Here is a 13,532-nt window from a genome sequence, read left to right as displayed (position 1 = left end):
AGTCTACCGGGTCTCCTGAATCAGCTCAGGCACTGCTCCTTCCAGAAGCTTCAATCCCTGGGGAGGGCTGGGCATACACCTTAGATGCAGCATTTCCTTTTCTAACTTTCATTTGGCACTAGACAGCACCAGGAGGGAAAAGTCTAGGCCTGTTTTGTTCACTTTGCAACCTGAGCCCAGGGCCTCACCTCAATAAATATTTGTCAGATGAAGGAATAAAAGATCCACCTGAGAGGTATTAGTATTACCCCATTTAAGAGAAGAGGGGCATGAAGCCCAGAGATTGATGACTGCACAGCTGAGGGAAATGGGCGTTAACTTCAGGTCCAAGCCCAAAGCCTGCACAGCAGGTGGGGTGGGGCGAGCACTGAACTGGGAGTCAGAACTGAGTGTCAACGCTGACTCCTCCCTAACTCGTCTGTGATCTCAGAGATCTGCTCCCTCCTCAGGCCTCATCTGTAAAATGGGGCAGATTCCTTATTGGAAAAAAATCCTCAGAATCACTGGGAGGAACTGAGAGATGGCCTCAGGGGAGATGCACTCCTAGCGTGGGAGAGAGCAGCTCTGTAGGGCTCCGGGACTCTTCCTGCATCGCACGCCTGCAGGGTCTCTCACCTGCGTCAGCGTCTGCACGTGGATGATGTTGATGAGGCGGAAGAGGAAGGACATCTGCGTGGGCACCTGGGATATGTAGGCAAGCAGGCGGCACTCGGAAAGGACCTCGGCAACTGAGGATGGAGAGGCAGAGGTATGAGCAGCAGGCTTGGAAGCTGGTCCGTAGCTCAGGCCGGGGCTGCCACCTAAGCCACTCGTCAAGCCCTATGGGACCTGACTCTGAAGCTGGGAGTCCCTACTGTCAAGACAATGAACGAAAAGGCTAACTGCAGCAGAAACAAATCTCTCGCTCTTCTGCCACCCAGTAAGCCTGTGGTCTCACTAAAGCCCCACACGGGAGCTCAGCACCTCTCCCTTCAGTCGTGTTCAGGGACCACCTCTCCCTGAGGCCTTCCCCCTGGTGTCACCTCCTGGGTCCTTCTCATCCCAGGCAATCGCAGCCAGGAGAGGAAGAATGTTTTTTGCATGCTGGTGGCAACAATAGCCTTTCACCTTATTAAAATGTTGTACATGCTCAGTAAAGGAAGCATGAACCATAGAGTAAAAGCAACAAAGAAAATCACCCGGCGCGCCATCACCTTGAGCCCAGCCACATGAATGTTTGGTGGGGCTTCTTCCAGCCTTTCTTGTCTCCTTGCTGAAAGCTGGGTGTCTGACACCAGCAAGGCCACAATGGATGAATTTGCATTGGTGTTCTGGCCTTTTCTTACCTTTCATGTCCACCTGATTTTCAAATCGGTCCAGTGACAAAGTGACACAGCGCACCAGCATGTTGGAGTCCACCAGCGAGCTGTTGATCTGCTTCAGGAACACCTGGAACTTAGTGGGGAGACAAGGCTCAGACGGAGATGGCAGGCTCCTGCAGTGGTGGAATCAATGCAAGGGGCACTGACCTACCTCTGCCCAAATGTCGCCAGTAAAAAGACAGAGGCTCAGACAAGCTGACTGACCTGCCCCAGGAGGGTTTACCCCAGATCTTTTGACACCACGTCCAATGTTTTCTCCACTGAAGGAAGAATGCCAAACTCTTCATTTTTACTTCATTAGTCTGAATTGGGTTTCTGTCACACACACCCTCTGAGCCTAACACACCAGGCCCAGCCCATCTGTCTGGAGCTCATCATGGCACCCACCACACTGAGCCGTTTTCACAGCCCACCTACTCCCAACCATCACACCTGCTCACAAGCAGCTGACACTTTAATGCCCGGCACACAGAGATGCTAATGAATGCCTGCTCAAGACTGTCCATTGACTCCCTAGTAGTCTCCAATTTAAAACCAGTACCAGAGACTGGCGAGGACAAGGGCTCCAAGGTAACTTCTGAACAACAGAGCAAACCCCACAGAGCCTTGTGTTAGTCTTACCTTTGCATCAGTGTTGATGTACTTATTGAATCTCTTGAATGCATCAACATTGAACTTCATTAGCTCCCCCAGGAGGTCAAAGTAACTCTGCAGCACATCCCTTGACTTGCACTCGCTATCCACAATGCAGTACAAGATATGCTGGGGGTGGGAAATGACAGAGTGAAGGCAGGAAGGCAGCTGAGCCCTGGGGCAACAGGCAGATGTGGCTGCCACCCCCAGGCTGCACTCTTCTAAGCTACCGGCTTCCCACCAGGGCCTGGCATGTAGCTCAGACCACACAACATCTGCTCTGAGAAAGCATCCAGGTTAATGAAACCTGCTTTCCCTGTCTAGATGCTCATCTGAGGATGCTGGTGGCTCCAAGGGCAGGACCAGGCCCGACACCTCACAGGAAGAGGGGGTGGGTTGGGGTATTTAGCCATGACCTCTCTGGTTGCCCATGGCTCAGAACTAAAGCCCGTGACCTGCTCTTTGGGCACCAAGATGGCCAGGGCTCTCCAGCTTGCCAGCAAGGGGAGGTGTCTCCAGATATAACATTGGCCACTGCAAGCACCTGAGGCCACTCAAATAAATGAAACACAGGGTTTAAGGACACGAGGCACATTTTGACCCTATGGTTAGTATTTATGTTTATGAATAAAAACATTTACACTAAAATAAATGAATTTATCAAGAACAAAAAGCCAATTTATCTCTTTGATAAGGTTCTCTATGACAGTTTGTTTCCATTTTTCATTTTCTTTTTCCTGAAGTTACACTGATTTGGAGCAATTATTTTCCATATGGATTTTACAATAATTGCTAGGTCAGTTTCTTGTTCACATGTATTTTTAAAATCAATTATAGTTTTGGCCCTTTTGCTCCCCCTTTTGTAAGCTATTTCTGAAGGCCATTTTTTCAATAAAGGAAATAAACATTTAGTTAGCAGCAACATATCCTCAGGGTCAAAAGGCTTTGCTGGGTGACTCTACAGTGGGTTTCTGATGGGTGCTTCGGTACTTAGGCTCCTCCACAGCCACCCCTAGTCCTTCAATCATCCAGGAAGCACCCATCGGAAACCCACAGTTGGAGACTCAGGTTATATACTAAGGCAATCTGCACTGGCATTTTAAAATAGATCCAGTTGCTCCTGCCCAGCTTTCTAGGTCTCAGGACAGGAAAGCAATGCATGGGGCTGGGGAAAGAATGGGACACCCAACACCCTGGCTCCTCCAGGCCATTACCTCCAGAAGGCCTCGCTTCAGCAGGAACATCTGGTCTGCATAGGAGGTGGTCCCTCGGAGGAAACTCTCCACAGCCCGGGCTTGCCAAAACCTGCGACCCAAATGTTGACCCCTGGCCCAGGTGGCTAAGACTGCCCTCTTCTGGCCCATGTTCCATTCCCCAAGGTACTGGGAGATGTTTGCTGACTTCTCATGTATTCAACATTTATAGAACACCTATCAGGCATCAGGCTTCTACTAGGCATGGAGCTGACAGCATGTTGAGGACCAGTCTTCTATTTTGTTCTGTCTGGAAGGGGTTTGTGTCTCAGAAGGGCTAGCCCCAGTAACATGAAAATGCCACTCTAGCTTTTGTCCGTTCAGAAGGACAGGAGGACATGGAAGAGAGGGGCGCCAGGGATGCGTGAGGAAACCTGATGGACATGTGTGAACAGGCCACTGAGTTTACACCTGCTGAGCAGACGGAATAGACGGGCACATTTGGGCATGGAGCTTACTGACAGCTCACACCCAGCCCTGATGGAAGGCCTCCCTTGCCCACTACTCCTGTCCATAGCCTTCAGGACTCAGAAGAGTCTAAGAAACGCTGAGAAGCCCTCCCTGTCCATGCCCACCTCCCTGTCTATGCCCACCCTACCAGCCCCAGTTGGGGAAAAGGTTTTCCTTTGTTCCCACAGCTCCTGGGGCAGGTCTTGGCTTCATGCCTTTCCACACTGCATTGAAACAAGATTTTTTTCATGCTTGTTTCCCACATGCCAGGGAATCCATGTGGGCAGGGACTGTATCTGCTTTTTCTTTTCCACCTTTCCAGCCCCAACACAGAATAGGTACTTGGTGAATGCTTGGTCAATTCTTGAAATACACTGGGGACATGGCAATCAAATCCCCTTTCCCTCATAGTAACCAGATGTTGGAGTGGAAGCTGGTGCCTAAAGGAGGTATTTCTAACCACTTGAGAAACACTTGGCTTCTGGGCCCCTCAAGAGTGGCAGGTGCCTGTCCCCAGACCTACCTGAAAGATGACTCAGCTGGCTCCTTTTTCATGACCTGCAGCAGACGAGTTAATAAGCCCCTCTTCCCATCACACACCAAGCTCCTGAAATAAAATAGACAAAGACTCCAGCTTCCAGTCAAGATGGAAGCAGAAATAGACATAGTACTAGCATTCTTCCACAACTATGTCAAAATTACAACTAAACTACAGAACAGCCATCATTCAGAACTGCCTAAAATCTGGCTGAATGGAAGTCCTACAACTAGGAATTTGAAGATGCAGCCACACAGAGATTGGTAGAAGGGGTGGAGACACCCACGTGAAGCAGATAAAAATCGGAGGGATATCTCAGCTGCAGAGGTACCTCGAGGAGTCAGGCCCCTCCAGCCCAGGGTTTCAGTGCCAGGAAGAGAAGTTCCCACAACTTCTAGCTGTAAAAAAACAGTCGGGATTGTGGCTGAGTGAGACAGGGGACTGCTGGAGTCAAGGCAGTTCCTCTTAAAGGGCCCATGCATAGACTTACTCAGACTCACTCCCTCTCAGCTCCAATACTGGGACAGCAGCTTGAAGGGCACCAGGGACATATGGGGAGGAAATGAATTGTCTGGAATCATGGTAAGGGCTGGAGGGGTGGCTTTCTCCCAGAGAGAAGTGCTGACAGAAGCCATTATTCTTTTTCTGAGCCCTTTCTCCACAGAGCCAGCAGGCAGGCACCATTATCTGAGTCTCCATCAACCTGGCTAACACTGTTCATCCCACCCTGGTGATTCACTGAGGCCCCACCCAACTTTCAGGCCCACCCAAGCTCTTTCCAATGGCTTTTCCATTCAAATGGCCTGTCTTGGCTTATGTCTCAGACTTTCCTAAATCTCTCAAACAAGCAGCATCTGGCCTTGTTGTGCTCCATGCCTCTACTAAGTGACCCCAGGCCCAGCACTAGTTACAGCTGGTCCTGGTTCACAGCTTGGCCTTTCCTGGGCACCTCCAAGCCCAGCACAAGTAGCAGCCATCTGCACATTGCTTTGTAGCTCATGTCAGGAGGCCCCAGTAAAAAAAAAACACAGGTGGCAGCTGACCTTGGCCTGCACCTTGCGGGAGGCCCCGGGGCTATCGCACCCTGTAGACCAGTGGTTCTCAACCTTTCTAATGCCGCGACCCTTTAATACAGTTCCTCATGTTGTGGTGACCCCCAACCATGAAATTATTTTCGTTGCTACTTCATAACTGTAATTTTGCTACTGTTAATGAATCGTGATGTAAATATCTGTGTTTTCCGATGGTCTTAGGCTCTACAGCAGCGGTTCTCAACCTGTGGGTCGCAACACACATCGGAAAACAGATATTTACATTATGATTCATAACAGTAGCAAAATTACAGTTATGAAGTAGTAACAAAAATAATTTTATGGTTGGGGGTCACCACAACATTAGGAACTGTATTAAAGGGTCGCGGCATTAGAAAGGTTGAGAACCACTGCCGTAGACAGCTTCAGATCATGTCTAAGCACCACCCAACCATCTCCACAAACGACACACTCAAGGGGTGGACTCAGCAGGCACCAGAGCCCTGCTGAAGTAAGTCCTGCTCCATACGGTGGGCCCCTGCACAGTTGATCCTCCATTCCTTGCAGCTGATTGGCGTGGAGCTAAATCTCTCCCTTGACATGCTAACAGCAAGCAAGGCTCAAATACAACTGGAGGGGGTTCACAGCCCACACAGGGGTCGCACATAGAGTACCCAGCTCAGGTAAACAGGCAGGCTGTGCCACTGGACACCACAGAACATTCACTACATTAGGCCACTCTACCAAGCCTGGGAGATGTAACAGCTCTAGCTAATATATAGAAACCAACACAGGGAGGTGCCAAAATGAGGAGACAAAGAAACATGTCCTAAATGAAAGAACAGAACCAAACTCCAGAAAAAGAACTGAACAAAACAGAGACAAGCAATCATATTAGATGCAGAGTTCAAAAACTGGTTATAAGGATGCTCAATGAACTTAGTGAGAACTTCAACAGCATAAAAAAGGACATGGAAACCATAAAAAAGAACCAGTCAGAAATGAAGGATATACTAACTGAAGTGAAATATTAATTTATAGGGAATCAACAATAGAGTTGATGAAGCTGAGAATCAAATCAGTGATTTGAAATATAATGAAGCACAAAATACCCAATCAGAACAGCAAGAAGAAAAAAAGAATCCAAAAAAATGAAGATAGTACAAGGAGCCTCTAGGACAACTTCAAGCGTACCAACATTCGCATCATGGGGGTACCAGACAGAGGAGAGAAAGAGCAAGAAATTGGACATCTATTTTAAAAGATAATGACAGAAAATTTCCCTAACTTGGTGAAGGAAATAAACATACAAGTCCAGGAAGTGCAGAATCTCAAACAAGATGAACCCAAAGAAGCCCACACTAAGACACATCATAATTAAAATGCAAAAGGTTAAGGACAAAGAGAGAATCTTAAAAGCAGCAAGAGAAAAGCAGTTAGTTACTTACAAGGGAGCTCCCATAAGACTGTCAGCTGACTTCTCAAGAGAAAATTTGCAGGACAGAAGGAATGGCAAGAAATATTCAAAGTGATGAAAAGCAAGGACCTACAAGATTATTCTACTCAGCAAAGTTACTATTTAGAGTGAAAGGACAAAGAGCTTCCCAGACAAGAAAAAGTTAAAGGATTTCATCACCACCAAACCAGTATAAAATAAAATGTAAAAGGGTCTTCTTTAAGAAGAAAAAGAAAAAAAAAAAAGATAAAATGGCTATAAATACATATCTATCAACAACTGAATCTAAAAAACAAAATAAACAAAGAAGCATAACAGAAACAGATTCATAGATAGAGAATATTTTGATGGTTGCCAGATGGGGAGGGGGTTGGGGAAATGGATGAAAAAGGTGAAGCAATTAAGAAGTAAAAATTGATAGTTACAGAATAGTACAGTATAATAAATATAGTCAATAATATTCTAATAATTATGTATGGTGTCAAATGGGTACAAGATATATCAGGACGATCACTTAAGTTATATAATGTCTAATCACTGGGGTCTACACTAATACATGTCAACTTTAATTAAAAAATTAAAGAATGATTTTTTAAAATCTACACCCAATATGTAACAGCTAAAACACTTAAATGCAAAATTAAATGTGAAAATAACCATTTTATACTGAAAAAAATCTTATATAATAAAAGTCTAATATGCTAAGTGTCTGGTCATCCGTTCGACCAATCAGAGCATAATATGCTAACGATATGCTAAGGTTGCTCAACTGCTCGCTATGACATACACTAACCAGCAGGGGGCAGATAGTCAACCAGTTGCTCTGATGTGCACTGACTACAAGGGGGCAGATGCTCCGACTGGTAGGTTAGCTTGCTGCTGGGGTCCAGCTGATCAGGACTGAGTGAGATAGGCCGGACATGCACTGGAGCCCTCCTGCGGTCCCTCCCCGGCTGGCCAACCTCCCATGTCCCTCCCCAGCCCTGATCATGCACTGGTGCAGTCCCTCAGCCTGGCCTGCACCCTCTCACAATCTGGGACCCCTCGGGGGATGTTGGAGAGGCTGTTTCCGCCCGATCCCCCAGGCCAGGCTGAGGGATCCCACTGGTGCACAAACTCATGCACCAGGTCTCTAGTTTAAAATAAAATAGAGAGGGACATTGGTGGCAGATCTGAGAGGCTAACAGGAGCACTGGGACTGGTCTTTCCACTGACTTAGGTGGGGAGAAATTTGGGGACATTTCCAGGCTGCCAGGTTGCCCTTTTGCTCTACTTGTGTCCAGAGCGTCCCATGGCCCCCTGCAGTCTTAGAACTGAATAGACAAGTGCATTCACACCTTATCTCAGGCCAGCTTTCCATTCTCAGACCCACTGGCAAGTAAGTGATCAAAGGCCAGAAACAATCCAAGAATCAGACAGGGCTCAGACCTACTGGAAGAAGGGCTATTTACACCAAAAGTGGGTTGTGAATAGGCCATGACAGAATCTATCAGATGGGGCGGAGTCTGTGCCAACAGGATAAGGCAGGAAGTACCCTGGGCCCCCGGTTCAGCTGTAGCCAGCCTTGAACAAGTGCCCGTGCCTCTGGGCCTCAGCTCCCTGGTCTAGGAAACAAAGGCAGGAGATAAGAAAATGACTCAGGCCTCATCATGGGGAAAAAAGAAGCAGGCAGGAGTTCTGGGCTCTCAAATGTTCTCTTCAAATAAAGAAGCTCTGCTTTATCCACTACAGACATTACGGTGAGGCTATGTATGGTTTCATTTGAACAAGAGTTCTGTTCCCTCAAAAACAACAACAACAAAAAACCTGGGGATTATGACTCGTGTTGCTGGATATAGTCCTCCTTTGCCCTGACCCTATGAGCCTGTGACCTCCTTGCCCAGTTCCAGATGAGGAGGCAAACATAACCCAGCAAATGGGACTTTGCTGAGGGTGAGGGGGCTGCTTCTGTTTGTCCTGCTTGGCTGTAACTGCCACCATGCAATCAAGGAGGATGTCAGCAAAGGTGAGAGCAAGGGGAGGGGCAGGGCATACATGACCTTTGTCAGGTAACCTGAGACCCTGCTTCCCCATCTGTAAAGTGGAGGTGATGATGACACTTTCTTCCTAGGGCTGTTGTGGGGCTCCAATGATATAATGCAGGTCACATAAGAACAATGTCTTACACACAGGAGCTTTCAGGACACTGCAGCTACATGTAAGGACAAGTATGCATACCTGCGTGCACCCATCTGTGTGCCCAAGAGCACACAAGCAGCCAGGATGGGCTGTGAGCCAAAGCCTACCCCATCCATGCTCACCTGTCAGTGTTGAGGACGGCTTCCACCTCAGGGATGTTGGCCTTGAGAGAGATGGCACTGAGTTCATTCAGCTCCTGGTTGTTAAGCAGCAGGTACTTGTTCCTGAAACAAATGGGTTGCAGGGAGCTTAAGGACAGGACTGGGGCTGCCAGGTTAGCATTGGGCTAGTCCCCTGCCCTTTTCTTGTAGAAAGGGAGAATCTGAGAATCCCCCAAGTACCCTTCCCCAACACCTTGTACCCCCTGAACAGGCATGTCAGGTTGCCCTTTTGCTCTACCTGTGGCATGGGCTCTCAGGGTATGGAGTCTCCTTGGCCCCAATCCCCACCCCTCTGCCTGCCACATTCACAAACAAGGCCTCTTCCCTTAGCATCCCAGGCCTTTCTTTTGCCACTGAACGTCCTACTTGATTTCATAAAGGCACTTCCACCCAACATGTCCAAACAAAACTCATCATTTTAAAGGCATACCTCGTTTTAGTGTGCTTCACAGAGGTTGCGTTTTTTAAACAAATTGAAGTCAAGACCTTGTACCAGCAAAAAAAGGGTAATAAGAGGCTAACAACTCCTGTCCTCACTTCCTAGGGTGGCTGTTGAGGACTAAGGGAAAGCTCAGTGTAGTGCCTGGCATAAAGGAAGGGCTGGACAAATGGCAGCTCTTATTACAGTATCATGAAGTGCAGCCACATGGTGACAGCGGCTGTCACGGCTCCCAGGACCTCCTCCTGAGCTGGGGTCAGCGATGGGACAAAGAAAGGAGAGAAGACAGAGCAACAACTCTCCTTCCATGGACAGCTCGTACTTACTCATGGTGGTCGCTGAAACTCTGGAGAAGCCTCAGAAACTGTATCTTCAAGGTGATGTCCTAAAATACATGTGCACCTTGATGTTAAAACCATAGTCACAATGTTCCAAAGAAAACACACACTCTGGTGAGAGCCTGGGCATACTGCTTTGCTTCTTTGAGCCTCTGTCCTCATGAACAATGAGGACTTTTCTTGAGTCAGAAAAACCTTTGTTGTCTTCCATGCCTGGACAATAGCAGATTAAGCTAATGTGGATTCTTGCTAAAAACACCCCAACATACTGGATTAAAAAATAACTGAAATTCTTTTAAATATGAGGCTAAGTTCATAAGAAAGAAAGGAAAATCCATAGGACTCAGAAATGAAGGACTGAGCACAGCGCTAATGGTGAAGACGAGACTCATCTAGGCCAGGGCTTGGGTTTGAATGCCCTGCAGGGACCAGACAGAACTGTGGGCCCATATAAAGCCTGGGAAGTGTATACATTTGGTGAAAGAAGGGTTTCTCTGCCAGGCTGCTGCTGGTGAGAGAGAACCCCAGGAGAACAGCCTCTAAGGTACCTGGCAGACAAAGCAAAGGGCTTATTAATAATTTCCAGGGCTACTCAGGTACTTAGAGGGAAAACAACATGCCCCACCCCCAAAGGTGACCTCTCCATACATTACAGAGCCCGAGGCAAGACTCTACCCAAAGTTGAATCTGAAGACTCAAACACAAGTATTAGTACCCCAAGAACAATCTGAAAGAGGCCATAAAAATGTGTTACAAATAATTAAAAAGAGATAAAATGCAACAAAACAAAATATTAACATAATTTGAATAAAAATCAAGTAATTTTTGACAGAATGTCTAGAAATGCCGAATATATTCACTTGAAATTAAAACCTCAGATGGATGGGCTGAAAGGCAAATCTGACAAGGCCAGAGAGAAATATGGTAAACAGGAAGATAAGGCACAGAGGAAAATCCTCAGAACATAGTGCAGAGACCAAAGAGGAACCATAGCACTAGACCAGCCGTGGGCAAACTACGGCCCGTGGGCCGGATCCGGCTGTTCTATCGGGTTCTCTTGCTCTCCCCTCCGCTCCTTTACTTTGAATTTATATTAGTTCACACAAACACTCCATCCATGCTTTTGTTCCGGCCCTCCGGTCCAGTTTAAGAACCCATTGTGGCCCTCGAGTCAAAAAGTTTGCCCACCCCTGCACTAGACCCTGACAGCTTTGTGGCACTTTAGCACTTTCCTCCTCAGGCTGGTGGCTGAGTCTCCATGTGGCCTGTGAGGCCAGCAGGCAAGGAAGGGTGATCTTCCTTTTGCAAGAATCAGAGGCTCAGAGATTCAGTGACTCGTTCAAGCTCTCCCAACAAGCTGTGTGACACAACAGGCCGCCCAACTCCCAGTTCATTGCTCTCTCTAGGGTGCTATGACAGAGACAAGATGGAGGAAAGCCCTTAATCCCTTAAAAAAAGTATCCTAAATCCCTTTTTGGATGCAGAGCATAGGTGGTGTGTGGTTCTTGAAGGCAAAATTATCAGTGGATATAATTATAGTGCAGTAGAGCACAGAATGAGGGAAATCTTGCTAGATAATGCAGTGGGTGGCCCTGCCTGGAGGGGAGTGAGCCCCCCATCCCCAAGGCATATAAAGGGAAGCAAGAAGGAGGCCCCCACGAGGGACTTCTGCATAGGTGGAGGGGTGGGGTCAGATCCTTCCCCAAGGTAGATTCCAGTTATGAGGTTAATAGGTTATGACTTGAGATTTCTGCTCTACTCTCTAAGATTGAGATTTCAAAGGGTCAAGGTCTTGAAACAACTACTCCTGGCAAATAAAGCCCATCTGTCCCCAGGGTCTCTTGCTCACCGGGCTACAGTCGCAGTTCTGGTTGTGACCGTGGAGGACAAGGGCAGATGCTGAATGCTTCCTCCAAATCAGCTTGTCAAACAAATTATTAAGCCCCGGGATCAGCTTGAACTCTGCGATCATTCTGTGAACCTGGATGGTGTTGGAAGGCAAAAGCATTTTAAACCTAATGTGAGGAAAAGATGTAGCAAAGCCTCATGCTGGTACAATCACAACCTTCAGGACAAAGAAAGCAACAGTAGTAGGGGGTGTTGTAGCTTACAGAAAACATCCACACATTCCCTACCCTGTTCATTAATTCTCACAATATCCTAGGAGTCACACTGTACAATAGGACCTTTTTTAAGATCATGAGTTCTGGACTCAGATAGCCCTGGGTTTGTCTCTTAACTCCACCACATACAAACCGTGTAACCTTAAGCAAATTCCTTAACCTTTCTGATTTGTTCCCTGCCTCTGCATATCTATCTATATAGATAAAAAGCCAGCGACGGGTGGCTATGACACCCGCTGTGGCCAGCGAACCGGGCGATGGGGGGGGGGCTGGCCAGCCAACCTTCCGTGGCCCCTCCCCCTAGCTGGCCCTGCTGCCCCATGGGTCCCCACCACCCCGATCAGGAGCAGGGCCGGCTGGCCAACCACTCATGGCCCCTTCCCCAGGCTGCTGGCCCTGGATTGGCCCCCCCACCTCATTTGAGGGCGGGGCTGGTCGGGCCACCACTCACAGCCCCTCCCCACGGCCGGCCCCATTCCCAATCAGCCCCCACCACCCTGATTGGCCCACGGCCCTTCCCCCCAGGCAGCTCCATTCCCCAATTGACCCCCACCCCATTTGGGGGCGGGGCTGACTGGCCCATAGTCCCTCCCCATGGCCGGCCCCCCACCCCAATCGGGGGCGGGGCCTGCCAGCCAATCGCTCACGGCCCCTCCCCCCAGCCAGCCCAGCCCTGATCAGGCCCTGATTGGGGCAGGCCAGCTGGCCAACCTCCCGCTTTCTCCTCCTCCCTACAGGCACCAATTGGGGCTAGAATCGTGCACTGAGCCTCTAGTATCCTATATAATAAAGAGGTAATATGCAAATTGACCATCACTCCAGCACACAAGATGGCCACACCCATGTGGACACAAGATGGCCACCACAAGATGGCCAGCAGGGGAGGGCAGTTGGGAGGGACCAGGCCTGCAAGGGAGGGCAGTTGGGGGTGATCAGGCCTGCAGGGGAGGGCAGTTAGGGGTGACCGAGCCGGCAGAGGAGGGCAGCTGGGGGTGACCAGGCCTGCAGGGGAGGGCAGTTGGGGCAACCAGGCCGACAAGGGAGGGATGTTAGGGGTGACTGGGCCAGCAGGGGAGGGCAGTTGGGGGCAACCAGGCCGGCAGGGGAGGGCAGTTAGGTGCAACCAGGCCGGCAGGGGAAGGCAGTTAGGGGCAACCAGGCTGGCAGGGGAGGGCAGTTAGGGGCGACCAGGCCGGCAGGGGAGGGCAGTTGGGGGCGACCAGACCGGCAGGGGAGGGCAGTTGGGGGCGACCAGGCCGGCAGGGGAGGGCAGTTGGGGGCGACCAGGCCGGCAGGGGAGGGCAGTTGGGGGCGACCAGGCCGGCAGAGGAGGGCAGTTGGGGGCGACCAGGCCAGCAAGGGAGGGCAGTTGGGGGCAATTGGGCCGGCAGGGGAGCAGTTAGGCGTTGATCAGGCTGGTAGGGGAGTGGTTAGGGGGTGATCAGGCTGGCAGGCAAAAGCGGTTAGGGGCAACCAGGCAGGCAGGCAGGTGAGCGATTGGGAGCAGGCCGTCCTGGATTGTGAGAGGGATGTCCAACTGCCTTTGAGGGGTCCCAGATTGGAGAGGGTGC

General features: G+C 49.4%; 1 protein-coding gene across 7 annotated transcripts in view; it reads right to left on the bottom strand.

Annotated features, from left to right (window-relative positions):
* Window positions 1-13,532, bottom strand: part of TRPC4AP (transient receptor potential cation channel subfamily C member 4 associated protein) — a 106,885-nt gene that overhangs the window by 7,022 nt on the left and 86,331 nt on the right. For all 7 annotated transcript variants that reach the window (XM_080685209.1, XM_080685208.1, XM_080685211.1 and 4 more), the window contains exons 10-17: window positions 11,688-11,819; window positions 9,827-9,885; window positions 9,023-9,124; window positions 4,221-4,304; window positions 3,209-3,299; window positions 1,983-2,123; window positions 1,326-1,434; window positions 616-728 (exon numbers count right to left, since the gene is read on the bottom strand). In XM_080685209.1, coding sequence (XP_080541335.1) covers window positions 616-728; window positions 1,326-1,434; window positions 1,983-2,123; window positions 3,209-3,299; window positions 4,221-4,304; window positions 9,023-9,124; window positions 9,827-9,885; window positions 11,688-11,819 — 831 coding nt within the window. The remainder of the gene's footprint in view (window positions 1-615; window positions 729-1,325; window positions 1,435-1,982; window positions 2,124-3,208; window positions 3,300-4,220; window positions 4,305-9,022; window positions 9,125-9,826; window positions 9,886-11,687; window positions 11,820-13,532) is intronic.

The sequence above is a fragment of the Plecotus auritus genome (genome assembly GCF_963455305.1).
Source record: "Plecotus auritus genome assembly, chromosome: 8".
Lineage (NCBI taxonomy): Eukaryota > Metazoa > Chordata > Mammalia > Chiroptera > Vespertilionidae > Plecotus > Plecotus auritus.
This window is presented reverse-complemented; position numbering and strand designations above follow the sequence as displayed.